Source organism: Vigna umbellata, chromosome 8 (assembly GCF_029865625.1).
Source record: "Vigna umbellata cultivar VRB3 chromosome 8, Vumbellata_1.0, whole genome shotgun sequence".
Classification (NCBI taxonomy): Eukaryota; Viridiplantae; Streptophyta; class Magnoliopsida; order Fabales; family Fabaceae; genus Vigna; species Vigna umbellata.
This window is the reverse complement of record NC_142172.1, coordinates 39,038,918-39,053,101: the sequence shown is the minus strand read 5'-3', so window position 1 is coordinate 39,053,101 and position 14,184 is coordinate 39,038,918. Positions and strand designations below refer to the sequence as shown.

General features: G+C 27.2%; 1 protein-coding gene across 1 annotated transcript; it reads right to left on the bottom strand.

The window, feature by feature from the left end:
• Window positions 1-5,843: 5,843 nt before the first annotated feature.
• Window positions 5,844-7,109, bottom strand: LOC124830980 (transcription factor MYB1-like). The gene is made up of 3 exons (XM_047304864.2): window positions 6,952-7,109; window positions 6,750-6,879; window positions 5,844-6,654 (listed from the first exon to the last, which is right to left on the bottom strand). The coding sequence occupies exons 1-3, from the start codon at window positions 7,085-7,087 to the stop codon at window positions 6,081-6,083; spliced, it is 840 nt and encodes a 279-aa protein (XP_047160820.1). The 5' UTR covers window positions 7,088-7,109; the 3' UTR covers window positions 5,844-6,080.
• Between the last annotated feature and the right edge of the window lie 7,075 nt (window positions 7,110-14,184).

The following is a 14,184-nucleotide window of genomic DNA, read 5'->3' as shown; positions in this document are numbered from 1 at the left end:
TGAATACCTAGTTATCTCCTTGCTATTGTTTTCTTATCATAAAATTTAGCTACTACACTCCCTCTTGTTATTTCTCAATCATTTGGTGTCATCTAGACAGGAGAATAATAATAATAGTTAATAACATGCTAGGTTGTCCTCGAAAAGGCATGTATAAATCAACTGATATGTATCTCTTTTGATCTATGTGTCTCTTCTTTTCCCCTCTTCTCCTCATGGTTGTGCATTTTGTGAGGGGAAATAATTAAGGGTGGTAAAGTTGCCAGCGAAGTGAGGAAGGTAATTTATGTCACTGTTATACTGCTCCTGCACGGGCTACTGTGTCCTTAGCAGATGATGGTCTGGGGCCACCGACCCTCTTAGCCTTCAACCTCACCTTATCTCTCCTTCTCTTATTTCCTATCTTTTTACCAACAACCAGACAACATTCGTCATTTTTTAGCCAACAACTAATTCGTTTATACAACTATTCTTATTATCATCATGTCTTACAATATACTTTCTTTACCATGCTTTTTACAAAACTTTCATCTGTTATCATACGGTCACTGTAAAATTGACAAAAAATGTTCTTGGATTTTTGGTTGGTGAATCAAAATCTTGTGGTAATTCTGGGACAAAAAGGACTTGGAACTCTTAAAAACCTAAGCGTGTTAACCAAGTAGAGACAGCGCTTTCTTGTAGATACTGACAATATTTGTGTTGCTCTCTGATTCTATAATAATGGTAATGGTATTTTGAACTGTTTGGTTGAAGAGATATTTTGTTGGTGATGATTAGTTTCTTGTTCCTTTTGTAAGAAAGATATTTGGTTGGAAAAGTGTTATCGGTGTTGTGACCAGCTTGATTTACTGAGTGTGTATGAGGATGATGTTTGCATTGACAATGCTAGGTTGAAACATTCTTTTCCTTGGTTGTACAAAGTCTCTGTTAAAACAGCTGCTTCGCTTGAAGTTGAAAAGGGAATTTGGTCTGATAGTTTGGTTCTGGAGATCAATACAAGAAACTCGTTGCTTGTCGGTCAAAAACTAATGCTATGTCACAAAAGCCAATGCAAATTCGTATGTAACAGCCAAGCGAAAGCTACGAAGATGGTCACAAAAAATCTACGATTCCTTTTAAATTTTCTAAACTTTCACAAAATATAAAGAAAATTAATAGATAATTTATAAAAAATAACATTTAAGTATTTTATTTTTATATATAAATGTCAAATAAAAATAATTGTCTATGATGTATATTAGTTAATTAGAAAAAAAGTAAGCTCTCGAGAAGGCAATTGTAAGACGATTTCAATTTTCCCTTTCAAGTGAAGATGTACGTGACGACTTCAATTTCATTTTAGTATATTTTTATGCAAGTGGATACTTCCATTTTTTCGTATGTTTTTATATTCAGTTAGTTTTTTTTTTCTATCTAGTAATTTAGGTTTTTTAATTTAAATTTTATAAATATAATGTTGCGTTTTTTATACTTTAAAAGAAAATTAATTAAATTTTAAGTTATAAATTTTATAAATTTCAGTATTTTTAATTAAATAATTTATACTTCATTAAGTATTTAAAATATTTTTTTATTTTATTCAAGTACCAATATCGATAAAATAATTTTATAAAAATAAATTCTTTTTTGAATGATGTGATCATTGAATAAAAAATTAATTAAAAATATTTAAAATGATCGAATACTTAAAAGTTTTGAATTTGAAAGATTCGTCACTTGTGATGTGGAATTGCTAGTTGGTATAATTCATTATAATACTATTTTCAACATAAAAAACTTAAACTTATAATATTTTTGTTTAATTTTGTGATTTGTATTGGGTGTAAGATTCTGAACATTTATCTATTGGAAATGTATTGGTATTGGAAAGAAATGAGAGATGATGATGATGATAATGATGGGTATAGGTGAATTGACATTGGAATGAAAATGAAAGATGAAGAAGGATTAGGTGTGGACCATGTTGTGTGTGGCTTAGATTTGGATAGAAGCTTAAAACTGAGACACATGATATGTGTGGGGGTAAGTACCTAGATAAGGACCCTCTTTTTAACACAGAAAATAGATCAACAATTATAACTCTTCAGGGATTTTGGCTTTACCTACATTTCAAGTTCTCTGCAGCCTTTTGTTTCCATTACCTTCTATTCAAACCTCTCTATGTTGGAAGTTCACATTCCTTGTAAATTTCTTTTTTTTTAAGTTTATTTTATCAAATTAAATTAGTCTACTCTTTATGTTTAAGTTTTTTAGAATCAGTAAGATTTTTTATTTATTCCATTTATTTTATTTTAAATTAAATTTTAAATTCATTTCTTAATATTTTTTTGTAATATAATTATAATTGAAAAAGTATATTCAATTTGAAAACTGTATTGAAAACTATATTGGTCACAAGCTCGCATTTATTTTTCTAATTATAAGTCGGTCTGTTCTTATTTCGTTTTAGTATTCTTTATCTTAATAAATTCTGCATCAGATAAATGACTTAGAAGATAAATAGGTCAATGATCAATTCAGATCTTCATAAGTAAAAGTTCACGAAACTATAGTTATCCTATAAATAATATATTTTTTAAAGTAAATAATTTATATTTATATTTATAAAACTTTTTGTTATTTAATATACTTTACTAGACATCAGAACATCTTTTACAAACATACCATCACTCATATATGAAAGATAAGTATCGAAACGAGAAAGAAGAACACTTAACACATAAATAAGTACAAAAACTATTTATATATTCCTCCTTCTCACATTCTACCATAACTAATCATCACAACTAATGCATATGAAAAAAACTATAATCCAAATTTATTTATAAAATTGTTACTAATTAATCATCTCTTTTACACTGTATTAAAAAAAATATTACTATCCCTCTTAAAATAACTACATTTTACAGCTTTTGGGTTGACATTGATTTAAGTGGTCCTTTTATAACATGCACATAGAATGTGACAGAAATAAATGAATGGATTTTATTTTATTTGTATATTATTAAAAGGAATTAAAAAAGTGATATATTTTAGTTTTTGTAAGAAAAAAAGCTAAGAAACAAAAAGGAAATATTCCCTTCGGTTTCCACTCGTCAAACCTTGCCTCAAACTCTAGAAAATTGACAACTTAATCCTACATGCACTAGAAAATGATAATAACCCTTCAATAGACATGTTATGAATTTTTTACAGGTATAGTTTATTAGAAAATGAAACACGCACACACTAAACTAATGTATTTATAAGATTTTATTAATAATGATAATTTTGGCAAACTTAACGAATTTCAAAAATAGAAATACAAAATTTTTATAGTTTATTACATGTCAATAAATTAATGAAGTCAGTATGTGAAATGACCAAATATTATCATAACTAAGGCATATTAAGATGCAAAACAAACGTTTTCAACTCAAGTGACATGGTTTAATTTTAAAAATGAAAATAAATAATAAAAGTATATTTTAGTCTAAGCTTTATATGCCTTTAATTATTTTGACTAAAGATAAGAATGAGATTGGCTAATATCTTTAGACTTATTTTATCCCTTAATTTGGTCACATAGATAAATTGATTTCCAGATATATCACTTTAAAACCAGTCATATTTTGAATTTTGTTTTCTGCCAAGATATTTCGTAACCACTCTACTTTTTGAAACTCTTAATGCATGAATTGGAATAGGAGTTCGACCAATCAGCCATAGCCCTTTTCTTCCTGCAGCTCCATAATTGCTCACACGTAATTTTTAAAATAACAAATTTATCCTTCGTAAAAGTGACTTCCACAATAAACATTTCAGAATGAATTTCCTGGAAAAAGTTTTTCAAAACAGATAAAATTCATTTCAGAATAAACTTTCTAAAATAAGTTTATATGATACATTTTGGAACGAACTTTTATCTGAAAAAAGTTCTTTTTCTTCTTCTTCTTTCTCTACAATGGAGAAGGAAGGTGCAGCCGTGATGACAAAGCAAAGCAGTGGTGATGACGAAGGTCAACAATAACATATTGCAATAAGTAAGGATATTTTAGTCTTTTTATTGTTAGAATGGGGTGGAGTTAGTAATAATGAATATGCAGAAAGAAAACGATTCCACGATATATTACCCTTGTCTAAGCCCATAAAAAGTACAATTCTTCTCGTGAAGCCCCCTATTTTGTTACAAAAACTCTCCCACAAAGCAAAGTGTATGACAAGAAGATTTGTTGAGACACTTATATAGTTCTATTAACAATATTTTGTTCAGATACACATCAATCAAGTTTATCTTTAAACAAATTATAAAATACAAAACAAAAACTTGTTAAAATACATAATTAAATTTTACTGTGTATCTCAATAAATTGTTGTCAAATTGCATAACTAAAACTTAAAATCTTATCGAGACTTATTTTTATTATGTTCAGAGTTGTATCAATCTTCAAATAATCTTTCGTTAAAGAAAAAATCTAAAATGGTTGTGGCTTGTTAACAATTTTGGGGTTTCCAATAACAATAGCCACAATTGATTAACAAAAGCAACAAACCCATTAGAGACGGAAAGGTAGACTAGGCCGACATCTATATGGGCCCAATTAAGTATACGTTGAGTAAAGCATTTAAAAACTTGATTTTATTTTTATTTACTTTTACAAACCTAATATTATTGAAATTAAGACGAGAACGAAATAATTTATATTTAAAATATCTCTTAGAAAAATAATTTATGATAAAATATAACATATAATTTTCATTATAATATAAATCTTTCATTTGCCTTCACTTTTTTAACAAATTTAATTTTAAAAACAAATTTAATTCTACTCACTGCAAGCAAACATAATTACTTTTCTCTGTAATATTTTGCTATTTTAAATTGGTTATTAAATTTAATAAATAATTAATACATTTTTCTATGGTTAAATTATATAGTAAATCCTTACAACTTTGTTACGATTTTAAAAAATCCTGTATATTTTCATAAAATTTAGTATTTGTTTAATTCTGGATAATAAGTTCGTATATACTAATGATATTCAACAATTCATATTTTTTTTATTGAATTAGAAATACAACTCAAAAGTCTGTGCCACAAAAAGAAGAACCAACACAAAATTCATTTGATAGGCATCAGAGTAGAGCTTGTTCTTATATTTAATTTTAGTTTTTAAATAGGTTACCAAAGCTTAGTAAAATTCAATAGTTATTCATGAATCGAGTCATAGTTTAAATAATTACTTATATTTTGCAATAGCTACAGAACATATTTTAACCTTTCAATATATAAAATTATTTAAATATATAGCTTAAAAAAATTGATATTTTTTTTTACATAAAAGAATAATGTTTTCATAATGTACTTATATAAGATAAAAAATATTTAGTCCAAGAGTAACATTTAGTAAAGTTATTTATTTTAGTCCACTATTAACAACCAGTATTTGAAAGTGTTTTAAGCTTTACTAAAATTCGTTGAAATTTAATTTATTAATTTTCACAACAAATACTCATAATACTGTAGAACTATTGCTTTGTTTAAAATAAAATATTTAATAAACTATAATTAATCAAAATGCGTGAAATTTATTACAAGGCCGTATAAAAACTCAGGAATTACACCACCTTCGTGGTTCTTTATAGAGTGGTGTCATGATATTTGATATTTGATACTTAAACTTTTCTCTTACATTCGATTTATAACTTCATAAATTATTATTTGAATATAATACTTTATTTTGAAAAGCATGTATGAAATGAACGTAGATAAAAAAGGTAGTATCAAAAGAAACTCCATCCTTCTTTACACTAAGAGCAACAGTTGATAGTTTCAAAACTTTCATAGAATAACCCAAAATTGCAATGTATTGCCGGAAGCATAATTCTCCCTTGTAACACACAACTTATACATCTTCATAAAAATCACAATACTTAAGAGATTTTAGATCTGTTTTTGATTCAAAATTAGAATTTCTAATTAGTACCAACATTTAAATTCAACCTTTATTGCAGATGATACCGAAAAGAAATTCTAATTTTGATTAAAGAACAAAATCAAAAGCACTTAAAGTAATGTACCTAAATTTTGTCCAGTTTTAAAATGAAGAAAAGCCCATATCCATGTCCATATCTTGCTCTTGTGAAAAGTAGGTGTCGTGCTTCCAATTCTCGTACCAGGTTTCTTCCACCATGGAATCATCAAGCCTCCAAGTCTGATCTTCAAAAATATGTTGGGGTATTTCAACACAAGCATACCCATTGAAGCGACAATCATCCTCGTACGACATTAAAAAGTCACCGAGGTCAAAGTCTTGAAGAACACCGGTGAAACAGTGGTTATGTTCATCCTGTGGCATGGAAGCAGAAGGGTTATGGTCCCAGGTCGTTGCGATGAAATTCATCGTGTTCACCGAATCATTGCCTGGCATCATAACCTTGGTACACCTCATTGATTTGGGTTTAATCATCATTGGGTGAGCTGATTTTGTAGGATCAAGAACATCACCCAAGGAAGTTTTGGAGGTTAAGTTGATAGGAACGTTGCCGTCATGGCCAACAACGTCGTTTTGACTGTGCCTGTGCTCTACCTTCTTTCTCAAATAAGTATTCCAGTAGTTCTTAATTTCATTGTCTGTTCTCCCTGGTAATCGTCCCGCAATGAGAGACCATCTGTTCACCAAAAGAATATGAAAAGAATATTAACTAATATATTACGTGACAAAAAAAAAATGGAAGAAATGCATGTATAATATAAATAGATGTACCTATTCCCTAAGAGTTTGTGTAATCTGATAATGAGATCTTCTTCATCAGAAGAAATGTTTCCTCTCTTAATATCTGGCTTTAGATAATTCAGCCATCGAAGTCTACAACTCTTGCCACATCTTTTCAACCCTACAGAAATAGAAACGATCAGTTTTCAAAGTATAATACTTTTGAAACATATATGGCGAAAAAAAGTTATACCTGCTCTTTTGGAAAGCTCTCTCCATTTACCTTCTCCGTGGACTTGAACGTAGTTCATAAGAATTTTGTCTTCTTCAGCAGACCAAGGACCTCTGTTCATAGCGTATTGATTCTCACAATTTGCCTTTCTTCCCATCTTCTCTATTTCTCTCACTCACTCTCTTTCTCTTTATCCTTGGATTCTGAAAGGTCTTGCTCTAAATGCTCCTTAAATACTCGCTCACTTTTCTTTTATTTATTTAAATATATTTCAGATATCTGTGCTGTGTGGTAGATGAATCAACCGAATCAGGATCACGATTATAATAGTTCTATTACCTTATTTTTTCCCTTCAAATGGGACCGAGTGGACTACCATTCATAGTGGAGTTTTCCTTAAAGGGGAGAACAGTAATCCGAAAGGTGATATAGTATAATTTAACAACATAAAAATTTCAATTTTTGGTCATATTAACTGAAAAGAATTTAAAACATGAATTTGTTAGTTTGTGAAGAAGAAGTGAAACCTTCAAAATGGATTTAAAATTTGATATTTACACTTATATATTATTTTATTTGATATGAAATTTCTAACACAATTCTCTTGTCAAGATATATAGATATCATCTCAAATATGAAATTAAATTTATATATATTTTAAATTAGTTTTATTTGTAGTGAAGTGTTGAAGGACTTTAATATAAAATATTATGGATAAGGAAAAGAGTGGGACAAAGTTATGACAATGAGATATGGAGAAAAGGATTGGGCATCAAGCCTCGAAGATGGGCAACTAAGTGGCTGAAAAATCAGAACATGGTGGTGAGTTATTATAACACGGGTCCCTCCAATCTGATTTTTACAACACTCAAAAATCAATAATAGAACAAAGATCATTGCACTTCTCACTGTTACTGCAAAGAATCAACGTAGCATTTGAATTCTGAAACTGTTATACCATTTGGGTCTGTGTTGTTTGTTTAAAGAAAGCAACGGAGTCTAGAAAAAAACAAGAGCGAACTAGATCGGTGCTGTAGAATGATAAGGAAGAGAAAAAGGAAATGATAAAGAGCCGTGTAAAGAATAAAGATTCCCTCTTTTTATGATAAAAAAAGTAGAAAGGAAACTTTGTTTTTTCAAATATTTTTTTACTTACCATTTATCTTCTTATATATACAAATGCAAATTTCTCAACCTTTCTTTTAATAAATAATAAAAATAAATAAAAATATATATTTATTATCTCTCGTTTATTTTCATTTTCTCTCCACATCTGAATAAAAAATAACATAAAAGCTAATGTTCCTGTGCGCTACGAAAACTGATGACCATCTTAAATATAGATTTTTTTTTACGTATAATATTAACACAATTGTACTTTGTTAACTTCTCATTGATATCGTAATCCAAGTCAAACTGTTATTTCTTTTAGAAAAACCCTTAATCTCTTGTAAATCTAAGAAGCTGGCTTGTACTATAAAATGAATTCGTTAAAAATGTAAAAATAAAATTTAAAGTAAAACTGTTAAAAATAAAGTACAAATTGGTAGTTCATTTTAGGTTAAAAGTTTATTTAAAACTAAAAGTTTCCTTCTTTTTTGTTTTACATGTGTAACATATTTTAAAAAGCTGTGTAGTTAGCTTTTGTGGAAAAAAAATAATCCCCTTTTTTAGAAAAATAAGATCCTTATAACTCTGTCCTTTTCTTTTTTAAGAAACAAACGTGTTTTAGTCAAACACTCGTCTAATCTTTGAGGGGATTAATTTGATGCAAAAATATTTAGATAAGTACAATACTGACACGTGATATTTAAAAGACCAATATATACAACACATGCAATTTCAGATAATGGAATTAAAAAAAATAAAATCCACACTCCTCTGTATTCTAATTATAACTTCATGTTAGCTACACATGACAAAGTATTTTCTACAAGACAAACTGTTCAAGAATACTCGTTAAGGTTGTACTACTTTCTCTTAAATTCCTCATGGAACAATTGTTTTAATGACTTATTTCCATTTTTTAAAATACAAAGGTTTTAAAAATCCTAAAAAGTTACTCGTTAATTTTTCTATATATCGCCTATTTTATCTAAACTAAATTGAATGTATTTCTCTAGAATTTTTTTAAAATTTCAAGTTTGGTTATAATTTGCTAAACACTTTACAAGTTTCTCATTAAATATTAATTCTTAATTTCAATTCTTTACTTTAAATTTTGTGTTCTACTCTGATTTACATTTTTTTAAATTTACATTTTAATTTAAATAATATAATTTTATTCTATTTTGTGCTTCATTTCAAGTTATATTTTGATTGAGTTTTTATAGCTTGTTGAGAATAGGGCTTGTTACGCTGAGCAAAATATTGAGTTGCATTGCACGTTGATTTATATTTTAATTCAATGATCACAAAGCTGGTAAATTTAGGGAATGAGGTGATAGCTGATTGGATTAATAGCTTATTTAATATATGATAAATTTTTAAAAAATAATTAAAATTGTGAATAATATGATGATATAAAAAAAGATTATGAATATTTTTTTTAGCAATGAATTGTATGATTTATAAGTGATATTAACGTGTTTTGTGTGTGACTTAGAATGAATGACTGATTCATTTCATATATAATCACAACTAGATGGCGTGTCACTAATCATACCTTTGTAACTGTGGTGGTATCTTGATTGTAATATTTTTTTTTTCTTTGAATGTGATATATATAGGATATAGATATATGTACCCAACCAACTTTCTATTTTATACTTTAATTCTTAATTTATATATTTGTATGCTATTAATTATAATACATATGTTTTTACTCTATGATTTATATGATGGTCAATTTTTTAGTTTGAACTTATGTTGTGTGACATGATATGGAAATCTAAACAAATAAACAAATACTTAATATAGAAAAGAAAAATATAACAATGATAAGTTTTTATTTATTTATATGTTATATGCGTATGTGAGTTCAAATATCATACATCTCTAACCAATCAAAGGGTCATAATGAGAATTATAAGCTTAAGATATCATATTTATTATATATTTGATTAAAACAGGTTAATATCATGTGAAATTAAAAACTTTGGATCTTAAATAAAATCCTATTATTATAAGAACAATTTTTTTTTTTAAGTTTTAAAAAGTTAAAACATGAATAAATTTTTGATAAATTTGAATATTTTTAATTGAGTTTTATTAATTTCTTTTGTTTATTAAGTACTCATAATTTTTATATTTTTCAATTAAATGTTTGAGTTTAATTTCTTTATTAATTGGGTGGTATGATTACTATCTTGCATCTTCATATTTATTCATTTTCACGTGTTTAAAGATGTGAAAGTATGTCATTAATATAAAATAATATAATGATTAATATTTTTAAAAGATGTGAAATTATGTTGTTAATATAAAATGATATTATGATTAATATTTTATATATTTTATTGAAAATGTGTTGGATAACAAACTTGTTACATTTTCTAATGACTTCTACATCATTACTTATAATAACTAAGTATTATGATGATTTTCACATCATGACCTATAGAATTATCATGACTTATAGAGATAAAAAAGTGTTTCATCACTCCTATTAGTATGATCACTTTTGTTATGAATAATTGAAGTCAGTGGTCATTTTATATTAATTATAAAAACTCACATAAAGAAATAATAATTATGTAACTTTTAAATATTCAAGAGATAAAAAAATGTTAATAGAAACTAAATTCAAAATAAAAAAAATTAGAGAATTGAGAAGTTATTTAAACTTTATATATTTCACATTATTATTTTAGTGAAACTCAAAAAATAAAATAAAATAAAGAGACCTATATAAAATAAATCACATAATTGATTCTTAAATTGGAGATATACTTACTAAATAAATCAAATCAATGTTCTCTTATTAAAGAAATCAAATCAATGTTTGGAGCACGAAGTTCTCATTTGTTATTTAGAAGAGATAGTTTATTCATAATTTATTGGAACAATAGAGAATCGGATCAAATCTTTCTTTTGTACATCCTGAACTCTTATCAAATGATTGAATCAACATGTTTCACCCATACTTATGTCAGATTCAACTAAAAGTTAAACGTTGATTCTTTTATGGGAAGAAAAAGTTAAATTGCTGCTTTACCGGAACCCAGGGTAAATTTTTATTTTAAAATCATCAATACAATAATTAAGGGTCAAATGATGAAGGATTAAATAATGAAAACACTGTATAAAAAATGATTAAACCTTAAAAGAGTTTAATTAACATAGTAAAAGTAGTTATATAACTATATAACGGCACTATACGTTAAAATGTTTACCCTTCCTTCTCAAAATCTCACTCTTAATTCCATGTTTAGTCTTTTACGCTACTGTTTTACTGTTTTTGTCTTACAAATGAAAAAAACCATCGCACGCACATCGATTGTACTCTGGTCGGTAATTTTCGAATTCTTAACTTTGTGGACATTTTCTGCTTTGCTTTTTTTTTTTTATCATTCAGTTTGCTCCTTCCTCCAAATATGTAGACTTTTTACTTCTTTCTTTCTCTCTTTATTTCTTCTTTTATTCCTTTATCAGTCTAGTGTAAAAATTAAGGCTTTAAAAATGTAATTTACGATGGTCATGGTCAAAAGCAACTCTTTTGCACGAATTCCTTGTATTTGCGCGTGATCGATTTTATCGATGATGTTCTAAAATTCCAACTAATTCATACCATCATTGTTTCTATTGGGTTAAACTGAACGTAAATTCGACGTGTAATACCTTTCTTCCTTTTCTACCATTCTTTAGGCTTTTTAATGTTTTTTCATTTACTAACGACATATATATTGAAGAAAGTAAAGACCAATTAAGTCAATTTAAGTTTAATTAATTACTTGCACAAAGAAACTTTCCTTATCTGAAAGATATGACAAGAACATTAGAAAGGAAAAAAAATACAAAAGACTGAAATAAAAGTAGAAAAAAATATGGAGTGAGCATAGAACAGGGTGAAAATAAATAAATATATTATACAAAACACATTTATAAATCAAGTGAAAATAATTCTCTATTCTAAATCAAATATAACATGTGATAACTGTTACGGTTAGAATTGAACTTTAAGCCTAATTCAACCCAAACATCACCCTAAAAGCCGATTTTGTAGGGTTGAGTTAGGCTTAAAGTTCATTTCTAACATGGTATCAGAGTCATGGTTAGAGCCTATCCTAGAGATATTTGTTATTTGTTAGGCATATTGTTCCATCCGCTATCGGGCCGCTATCGGACCGCCCAGCGTGAGGGGGTGTGTTGAAAGCCCCACATCGACTAAAGATAAGACCAAGTCATACTTTTTAAGTGGGTGCAAACCTCACCTTAGAAGCCGGTTTTGTAAGGTTGAGTTAGACTTAAAATCCACTTCTAACCGTTACCCTACTTTCTTGAAAAATTACTATTATAGAAATGATATAATACAACATATAATCTTTTATAACATATACTAACATATGCTGTCAGAATTTAAGAGATATTAGACATGAATTCTTTTTTTTTTTTTGGAATTTACTTCAGTCCTAGAAAATTCCAGCTTTCTACATGCTTCATGGTTTATACCACAGAGAATAGTATATTCTACATGGTTTGACCAATGTAAAACAACAAATGTAACACTATGAACCTTGCGACGAGCTTGGTTGAACTTCATTGGGAGAATTATGAAATTTCTAAAACATGGTTGCAATAATGAAGACTCCAACCATGTCCTCAACCAATTCAATAATAAACAAGTCATGTTTGTTATTAGAGATTCTTAGTTGATTAAGAGTAATGTTAATTTATTATATATAAGTGAAAAATAAAACTTAAATCTATTTTTCAATATGGTATATGATATTTATCATAATGAAGATTATTTGGTCATCATGTCATTTGTTATTTATAAAATTGAATAAATTTTTTCATAAAAATAAGATGAATAGTTGGTTCGAAGTAATAAGTATTAATATATTTTATTTTTAGTATAATAAAAAATTATATCATTAATATAAAAACTTTAATTGTGTTTAATTTTTTTTAGTGATTACGTATTTAACTTTTAATAATTTTCACATGTATTTATTAAAGAGAAAAGTAGTGTTAATAAATTAATCTTGAAGAGAATCTTGTGCCATTAGAATGTAGTTCTCTTTCTTTTTCTTTTCTTATTACACTAAACAGAAAATATGTTAATACTATTCTTGTAACATATTAGAACCTTGTATTGAACTAACTATTTACACAAAATTTAAATTTAAAGAACAATCACGAGTCTTATATTAAAATAATACTTTTGTTTTTAAGTAACTTTTGTAAACAATTTGGAAGAGTCTCCATTCAGTTGGGTTCTCGCACATGGTGACTTTCGTGACTAAGTTGTCTGGTTCATAAATAATGCACCTGTTAGGGGAACTCACACGTGATTTATGCTTACAGGAAAATATATTTATCTTTTCAATCTTTTGCCTCCAAAAAATAAAACCTGATATTTATCTTATAATAAGTCAAGATTCTTAATTAGTAAGATAATTTTCAAATTTACTTTATATTCATGCTTATATTTATTGACTTTATATCAAACTGCTTTTTACGTGTTCCCACCATCGTGATAAGAGGAGAAGCTCATCCCGTGTGACTATAAAGTATATTCCGATAATAAATATATCCCAAATAAAAAGAAGGAAATTATATGTTTATTATTGAGATTCTTGGTTCCAGGAAATCAATTATTAGTTACCAATTCCATTATTTTTAGTTAATTTCATTTCGAAATTACGGATGTTGCACTAATATAGGAAAGAGATTTGTTGTTCATTATTTTCAGAGTTCTATTTTGATTTAGAATCAAAATATATAAAGTGAGATGAAAAAGGAAGGGTTTAGAGTTTGGTTCTTAACCGAAACATATAATTAAAATTAAAAGAACCAATGTTTATATATGATATAAAAAAAATATTTTTTTAAATGTAAAAGTAGAAATGTGTTTCGAACAATAAGATGTACACTGAACAATATTTAAACAAAAGAAGAAAAAGAAGACATGAGCAATGGACCAAGGTGATGACATTTTTTCACAACAAAGTTGTATTATGTATATGTACAACTTAATCCTATACTTGATTTTCTGAAAACACGACTCAAATCCAAAATTTCGAAATAGGATTAACCTAAATAAGTAAAAAAAAAAAACTCACTAATTCATATATGTATTACCAAGAATAT

Coding starts and splice junctions, on each gene's coding strand:
- LOC124830980 (XM_047304864.2), bottom strand. CDS start 7,087: ATGGGAAGAAAGGCAAATTGTGAGAATCAATACGCTATGAACAGAGGT. Junction 6,880..6,951: donor AGAGCTTTCCAAAAGAGCAG/GTATAACTTTTT, acceptor CTATTTCTGTAG/GGTTGAAAAGATGTGGCAAG. Junction 6,655..6,749: donor CACAAACTCTTAGGGAATAG/GTACATCTATTT, acceptor TTTGGTGAACAG/ATGGTCTCTCATTGCGGGAC.